General features: G+C 35.4%; 1 protein-coding gene across 1 annotated transcript; it reads right to left on the bottom strand.

Moving 5' to 3' along the window:
* Positions 1-458: 458 nt before the first annotated feature.
* LOC124642270 (odorant receptor 67c-like) lies at positions 459-8,630 on the bottom strand. Its single transcript, XM_047180624.1, has 7 exons — positions 8,015-8,630; positions 6,447-6,624; positions 4,287-4,383; positions 3,909-4,013; positions 2,567-2,655; positions 1,715-1,781; positions 459-784 (listed from the first exon to the last, which is right to left on the bottom strand). The coding sequence occupies exons 1-7, from the start codon at positions 8,628-8,630 to the stop codon at positions 731-733; spliced, it is 1,206 nt and encodes a 401-aa protein (XP_047036580.1). The 3' UTR covers positions 459-730.
* Between the last annotated feature and the right edge of the window lie 670 nt (positions 8,631-9,300).

Genomic DNA, 9,300 nt, shown 5'->3' with positions numbered 1-9,300 from the left:
TTAAGAGTAGACTCAGATTTTAATACATTAGTGTATAATTGAAATGGGCTTCTCAAAGCTTATATAAAATGCAAGTATGATAAGTAAGTTTATATGAATCATTCATCATCATTCATCAAAGAGTGTATGTATCTATTCCATTTTTTTCGCTCACCAACACGCATGCATAGTGCGGTGAATATGGGTAAATCTCCCCAGCTTGGGGGAGGCATTTTTCCAACAGTGGACGTTTTCGTTTTCAGCTGTATAAACGTCACTTTTCAAAATACTAAATTAAAAATTAAATATGCGTGCAAAAAATTATACAATATCTTCTGTACTTCCAATATTAGGACTAGTTCTTATCACTAACCAAGCTACCACTAACTAAATGTTAAGATAAAACGGTACCTATGTGCTAACTTCCTTATCTAAGTGAAATAATGTAGATAATATGCAAAACAATAGACTGTGTGGTCCGTTGCACCTTGCGTGCAATTTGTATTAAGTTACAATTTGTGTGGTCTCGGGGGTTGTAAGGACCACCCCTTTGTTTATATAAAATATTAACGTAACTGTACTTATGTATAAGACTATAACATCAAAATACTTTTTTCTACATTTTGAGACGGACTTCTATTTTCCTCTGGAATTACTTCATCTTTTAGTGAAGATCGTATGAAAATCAGTGATGTCGTTTTTGAGTGTATCGGAACATACAGAAAGACGCAGGGACTGCTCAGGCGGGTAATTACTTGTAAACCGTCTTCAGTAAAGCGAAATATGACCATGACCTGCTCAATATCTGAAAAAGAGAAAACATATTTTTGCAACGAAAGTAAGTTTTCAGACTAAAACTGCTAAAAGGACTGAGATGATAATTTGACATGTAGATAGACATACTTGTAGGAAATAGTTGCATTGGGTGAGTGATTGAAACCGCGTGTAATAGTTAAGTTTCTATAACATTCGTAGGCTTTAACATCCAGTTAAATATTGCAATAAAAAAGAATTAAAATGCACACCACGACCTCAAAGCCACATAACTGCAAGTTCAAAGACAGTAACGAACGAAATAAAACTATAAACTTGTAACATTACTACCAATTCTTATTAGATACGAAAAACAACTGAGAACTGAGCAGGCATCGTCTTATAAAACAGGCTATAAAAGTATGGCATAACGTTGCCGCTGTATACAATAATGTATAGAAGGTTAACTAAGAAAAAATAGGTATTTTATTCATATCTTGCTTCATCATCAGCCACTTCACTGGCCCTATGCTGGGCTTAAGCCTCTTCTCACACGGAGAAAGAATCTGCGTTAATCCAAGTTTTATCAAGGCGTGTTGGCGATCCTAGACTCTAAAGTCCAAGTTTCCTCTATATGTTTTCCTTCACCTTTACTCAGTCATTGATGTGAGATATCCAAGATACTGATACTTAGAATCTGGAATCTGGAATCACTATAGGCCATCACGACTTACCACAATCTATACTTTGAAAACGTTTTAAAAGCTAAGTAAACTATTTTGGACAATGTTTTTGAAGGCATAGGCATAGAAAGGTTATAATTTTCTCACACGAAGAAGATGCTTTTGTCTACAATTCAAATTACCAGCTACACAATTCTTTCAGTCACTTTTTATCCCCACACAAAGTGATCCTTCTGCCCAATTTCCTTCACTATCAACTCAGCAGCGTTATGGATTGTTAGCAGCTAAAAATAACTCACCGTAGTGAATGCCCCCAAGTTGAGGTCTGCAAACTTCCAAGCAGTCAGCTTGCATGCCTTTTGAGACCTACAACCAAGTCTGGCATTTATCCTTACCCATCTAAAGTAATAAATATTATACAAATAAAGAACACATTTTTTGAGGCTCCGAAACTAATGAACCGATTTATTTTTATTTTTTTCACTCTTGAGAAGATTTAGATAGATAAAACTATCCTGGCGTGCCATAGGCTATCATTTCTTCGGGTACTTGAAGAAGTTCACGAGAAAAAGCTAGTACGTACCGAAACTAACTCTTCTCGTTGGTCTTTGTGAAATGAAATCACGCTAAAACAGATGAAAGTCACTGAGATAAATGGTATTCTGAAGATGGACGAGACTTGGACATGTGTCATAAGAGTACTTCAGCCGAATCGCGGGTGAAACCGCGTGCGGAAGCTATGAACAATAAGTATACAAGGCCGTTCGTGAACTGATTGACCTTTAAACATATCAATATGATCTTCATCTTATAAATATTTATTGTTGTTGTATAATCTATCGTAATGTATAGCTTGAGGAGTTTTTTTGTTTGTTAGAGAGTCTGAGATGCAACGATTCGTTTAGCTGTGGTCAAATTATGCTCCAGACTAAACGATCGGACGATATTTGGCCCGGCCCCGATGGTTGGCTATCAGTTTCTGAAGGTAATTGTCCAACCAAACTGTGTTTCTGATACTGGTCGAATAGCTGACCCTTGCAGTATGCTCACTATCATTTATCTTCACATACACCGATTTGTGACCAAGATCAAAATATCACACGACTGAAAGCTTGCAGTGTGTCTCTGAAGTATGTAGTTAATGTGCTAACCTCATAATCACTAGCAGTAAGATCTTTTTGGAATGGTTATCCGCCTCGTACCATAGACTTCTGTAGACAGATCCACTTATTTCCATACTCTGAAAAATGTAGAAATATTTGAACCAAACCTTTAACATCACACTTCTAAACGGAGCAGTTATCTTAGCAGAACAGTTTCTATCTTCACATTTATTACATAGATTTGAAATACAGAGAAACTATTAAGTAAGACTAGATCCGCCACAATAACAGTATTGCATCAATAACAGCTCGTACACCTTTGATAGCAACCACAATATATAATACTCCTCAGAGCAATACATGGAGAACCAATGACGAACGGAGATGTCATAACGGAAAATCTAAGAAAGAAGCGTCGAGAAAATGCGGGTGTTCGGGGGACGTGGAACGTCACTGGCTGCGTACTCAAACGTATTCTTTAGAACTCGTCCATTTTTGGTAAAAATAAAAATATTTGACATATTTATTTCAAAAAAAAAATATGTACAGAGTTACAAGTTTTTACAAAAAAGAATTAAAACAGGTATTTACTAAGTCTAAAAAGCGCGAAAAAAACGCCTCATCCTTCGACAGATATGTCAAATAACCCGAACGCCTCATTAGTTTAGTCGGACCTGAGGGTTTTGGTGACACCCATCGTTCGTCATTTGACCTACAAGAAGACGCCTGACCTACCTTATGACGTCTCCGTTCAATTCCTTTCTCCATGGCAAAACTCCTCAGAGCCTCATAATATTATTGTAACGTAAGAGATACAGCTACACAATACATACCTATAGCTCTGACCTCAACAATGATAGCTTTAGTAGTCCATAGTAGTCCGGACAATACTACCTTTGAGAACCTATTCAATTGGAAGCGGGAGAGCTTCGGAACGGTTTGTGTCAATGGAGACTCAATCTATGTTCAGTGAATTGATGGCCTGTACTAGTAGGTATTATTACTATTCTATGGGATGGATTAGGAGTTATTGGACTAAATGTTATGTTACTAGGGACTATTTGTTGTCAAAATTATGCTAGCTGCCTAAAAGAGAAGGGAAAAATTTGAACGGAGAAATGAAGACTCGCCGTCACCAATATTTAGCATTATAAAGCTGAAGAGATTGCTTGTGTGCTTGAATGCGCTTATCTCAAGGTTTACTAGACTGATTTGAAAAACCCTTTAAGTGTTAGGTAGCCTATTTGCCAAGGAAATACAACTTTTTCCAGGTGCACGGGGTGAAACTGAGGCAATTGGCAATCGGTGACATATAATTTTCCAGAGGTTTTCACTACTCTTTATTAACTTTATATATTCAATACTGTAAATGCTTATATTCTATACTTACCGCTGCCATCAGCAGATCCGCGAAGTAGCACACCAGTGATATTTGTGATAAACTCATCACCAGGAAGGTGACGAACGCTAATATTACGTTCAGTTTATCTACTACCTGTACCGAATTTTTAAGAGGGTTTAATAAAGCTATTAAAACATATATGGGAAAGTGCAAAGTGAAATCACATAAAGATAAATACTTTTTTTTACATTCTCATTTTGTTTTCGGAAGAATCTTCAGTTGTCGATTCAGACTTTTAAAAGGCAGAGAAGACTGAGAATCATGGAATAAGAAAACATAAGTTAGGCTGATCACCAAAAAGAAAAACCAATAGTGCCACTTAGAAACTTTACATAGGTGCCAAAATACTAATTGCAGGATATTTACCGTGATATTAAAGGCACTGAGACAAATAAGTATGGAGCTTGTTATGATATTGACGAGCGATGATTTCGAATATAACAATTCCATTTGATTCACGAGGCTGGAAATAAGTAATACTTATGTATTTATAAGATGACCACACATAATTTCAACAATGACCGTAATAAAATACAGAAGAAAAATCTGGATCATGGAGTATTTAACACACCATTATCTGCCTAGCCTTTTCTTAACTATGTTGGTACCGGCTTTCATTCAATGTAACTAACTATAAGTGTTTCACATGGAGTGGCTGCCTATCTGACCTCGACTCAGGTACCAAAGCAACCCGATAAGCCTTGGTAACAGATTGTCTGACTTTCTGTCTTCTAAGTAACCGTCACTACTACCAAAGATGTTCAAATGGTAGCTGGGATGCCTTCAGAAACAAGGTAACTTCGCCACGAGCTCATCTTATACATTACACACGTAATATTAAACAATAATAGTATATTTATCATTGCGTACACCTAGTAAACATAGTGAAATCAATAAACGTAAGAGATTTAGTTTACATTTGGTTATTTACAAAACAATTAGGTATCATCGAGATCTGTCATCTACCAAACCTTTTCCCGACTATGTTGAGATCTGTTACCAGTCTAACCGGCTGCAGCTAAACATTAAAACATTACTAGATAGGTATTTGATTTATCACAATACTCTTTCAAAATCCACGAACAATAATTTATTACTGAAGTTACATCCAATAGAAAGTAAAATCGAAAACCTATTTATTTGCATTCAGTTGTCAAGGAGCTAAACTTTATAGTGAATAATTCTTAGAACATAATTACTATTGCAGTCACTCAAGAGACCATAAAGCCAGTAATGATGAAATTTTATGGACTTTTCTTAGTACAAACCCATTAAATGTTAGTAAACGCTCACGTTAAGAAAGCCTCTGTATTTAATTCTAACTAGCTTGTTCTTTTATACATTCTTTCAGGTATTATCCTAAGTGTTATGTGGTCCTGGTATTTTTATTAAGACCCTGGATAAGCAGGCATTTTGAAATGTATTTATTTGCTGGTTTTAAATAAACTGGTAGTGTTTTGTTTGTCTAACAACACGATGCTTGATTTTACCGTTGCATTGTTTGCGTGTCCCAAGAAATATCCGAGTATTGCCGGATTCCTGTTTAGAATAAAAGAGTAATTTAATGTATTTTCTTTCTATTACTGATTATGTATGTGTATCTCCTTAATCTTCATGAATAAGCAGATGCCATCAAACAACTGTGTCTTGTCTTTCTAAAGTTTCTACCACCAAAAGTTTAAAAACACACTAAACGTTTGCATTAAATCCTAAAAGTTCCTATCAGTTATTATCTCCATAAAAATTAATTAAAACGTAACACATTACAAGTAGCTTATAAAAATTGAAAATTCTCGGCGGATCTCAGCAAACAATAGAAAGAGCTATTGCCTCCTAAAAGACTACCCACCTCATTAAATTCAGACCATAACAATAAAAATTGCTATTCGTCACAACGCCTAGGCACAACACAGTCTAGAACACTTCATATTCAAATCACATGCATTTGCAATTAATTTTACGATTTACGCACAGCTACTGAATAAGTTACAGGTATGCACAACTGGGTTATGAGGTAAGCAACTGGCTTTCGTATTTATGACACTGTCAAGGCTTTGTGCGAAAATTGGGCTGAGTTCTGTTGAAGCGAATTTGGAGGTTCTAGAACTTTCTTGGGTCATGGGAGCATTGTTGTCCACTGGTTTTGGAACTTTTAAAGAATTACTGAGGATATCAAAATTAAAGTTAGCTTAAGACTTTTTTGGTGATGACTTATAGCGATTTGAAAAACATTTAAAACCTTGACCTGGTTTACCACAAAAAGCGCAGGTACCTATCTTTCTAAAGGTTTTGCCCCATGGCTCTTTTTAGAATTTGATAAAAAATATGTTCATGTCGTAACTACTCAGAACACTTAAGGTACTTCTGGCGTGACTTAGGATTTCAACTAGTCTGAATTGAGCTTGCTTAGTGTTTTATTAGCCTTTGTATATGGGGATTCGGCTCTAAGGACCCTCAAAAATTTTGCCTTACCCTACGCCTGTGCTTTGTATGTCTATCACAAATGAATTTAAATTATTTACTTACTCAATAAGCTCCTGGTGTCTTACCACAGCCTTTGCCAAATTCCTCTGAGTTTCATTCTTCGTTGCACCCACGATGTTCTCAAAACGAAGTCCAAGCAGTTGGAAGTGAGTCTTTATGTACACACACAGACCGTAGAAGAGGGAGTCACATCCAAACATGCTCATTATTACTATGGCAGCTGAAATAGATGTATTTCTCATGACAGGTATTGCTTCTCGATTTTGCTATGTTAGAACTTTAATTTTGATTTTACTGTTCTGGCAGCAGGAGATGAACATTTGAGGACCCAAAATAGATACATAGGTATTTTAATTCTTCTAAAAGATAAACAAAATATCTACTGTTTGTGTTTTGCTGTGCTTTTGTGTGCGTATACGTCATAATCTTTGCGAATAAATGTATTTTCTTTACATGAGAATCCGAATTGAGGCCCTCCCATTTTTTTGGAAGTTGGTTAATTAAAGACATAACCAAGCAATGCTCCTGTATTGCATTATAATACCCCATAAATTATTTCTCCATTCAAACTGTCAGAATAATCAAATAATTCAATAGCTGATCTTAATGAATTCTCAGAAAAACCTAGATTTTATTTCAGATTAGAGATTTAAGTGCAGTGCTTTCAAGACAATGGATATTGTATTCCACAAGTAAGTACTAACATGACAGTTATTCATAAATACTGAAAAGATATTTATTATGAACTGAATCATCTAACTGGTTGTTAGGATTTTAATCTTCATTTATAATATCAACGTCTTTACTAAGATTGCGTAATTGAATGATGATGATGATGTCCTCCTAGCCGATTATCGGCTACGGCGGCTGTTCTCATGTAAGGAGATTAGCCAACTGCGCAGGACATATTATAGTGCACAAGCGTTTGCGCAGACACAGGTGCACTCCCTATTCCTTCACTCTCATAGCCCGATGGGACGGCAATCCGACACGACCGGAAAGAGATCAGGCGCAGGACCGACATTTACGTGCTCTCCGATGCACGGGTGAATCAATCACCAACTTCCAGGCTTCGGGCTGCTTTGTGAAAGTCTTCTAAAACCCACAAAGCGATTTCGGCCCGACTCGGGAATCGAACCCGAGACCTCGTGCTCAGCAGCCACACTTGCGACAGCTAGACCAACGAGGCAGTTACAATTGTAATTGTATTGTAATTGTAATGTAATTGAATACTATTATAATAATTAGCATTACATAATACATACATTAGTGGTCTTGTTTCGTTATTAGCTACTTTTGAATCTAGTTTCAATGAGCCTGTTTGAATGGATGATTAAACTGAATTCAAAATATTTATAAATAATGGTGACTATTTCAGAGTAGGTAAGTAATAGGTATGTCTTCTAAGTTTATTTTGAATGATTTTATGTTTGTTTATAATGAAGTAAATGTGGTATCCTTGGTTGCTTTATTTAGATTTGAGTGGTGCCAACAATAAACATGCATAACAACATTGATAGTTAAGGAGAAATCTAGTGATCTTCCTAACGTGATGGGAGTCCCTAATAAGTTTGATGATAATCATTATCATTGTTGTTGTAAATACTTACTTGCCCAAACTTGATGGAAATAAATCAGCTGCCACATTGGACAATGATGAACATCAAAATCAAAAGGATATTTCACAAAAAACGGGTATGTTACCACAAATTCACCAGTTTTATAATAATTATACTCAGCCAATATCACTGGAATAAAACAGAAAGAAAAGAAAACAAATATGTAGATTGTAGCAAAAGAAATTTGCACGAATTGCAACAATTTCAATGAATCCGTCACAATTTTGGTTCTGGGCGCCGATTCTTTTGAAAGTTCATTGTTATCGAAAGATGTATGAATCTCTTTGAGTTTGTGGACTACTCGCATTAATATTCCTTTATTTGAGAATATGAAGCCGTATTTTATTGTGCTCAGTATGCTTATTGTTGCACATGGTGACACTAAGGATAATTCCACGAAAGGATGGTTGGTCCTTATGCCGTCGACAATCCAGTAGACTTCGCCGAAAATTACTGTATGTAAAGCGATGGCATTGCAGTAAAATAGGTAGTGGTTGATAAAGTATTCGAGAGCTTTATTCATGTCATTCTCTGAGGTTTTAATACCAGACATAATTAGTGCATAATTTGTTAGCTTTAGAGTTTTATCAAATTCTTTTTCCGACATTTTTGGATTGGTATCTTTAGTTTTAAGTTTTTCTGTTTCAGTTGCTTGTGGAAACTTATTTTCTGTTCTAGGAGTTGTTATTTCTTCAACTTCTTCCTTAAGAATGAACTTAGAGTCAGTGTCTTCTTTGAAATTGTAACCAGTAATTAAAGAATTTCTTTGAAGATAAACATTGGTTCTATTGTGTTAATTATTTAGCAGCTCATTATAAAATTCACTTCGAATATCAAATTAGATGATTTGTATTTTGATATTTTAATTAAAGAGGAAGGATTCTTGTGCCTCCTACTTATTTGTTTTGTCTGTAATGTATTATTTTTCTTTATCTACTTACTTTCATGACCAGATATTAAATGAACAAACCTACATGTTCCAGCAAATACTATCCTGCGACTTCTTTCAAATAATAACTATGTAGTATGGCATTGAAAATCATTATATCGTCAAAGTTACTATGACAAGGTTCCAACACCTTTTTATTTTATAAGATACATATAACCACATGATCATAAGAATAAAAAAAACAATAGAAATTCGCCTACAATCAAGGATTTGATGTACAATTAAAAACAAATGCACATAGTATAAGAATGTCGCCGTTTCACACAATTTTAATGAACCATGGCTGACTCAGTAACAACGCTTGTTGTAACATAGAGGTAATTACTAA

Source organism: Helicoverpa zea, chromosome 24 (genome assembly GCF_022581195.2).
Source record: "Helicoverpa zea isolate HzStark_Cry1AcR chromosome 24, ilHelZeax1.1, whole genome shotgun sequence".
In the NCBI taxonomy this organism is placed as follows: domain Eukaryota; kingdom Metazoa; phylum Arthropoda; class Insecta; order Lepidoptera; family Noctuidae; genus Helicoverpa; species Helicoverpa zea.
This window is presented reverse-complemented; position numbering and strand designations above follow the sequence as displayed.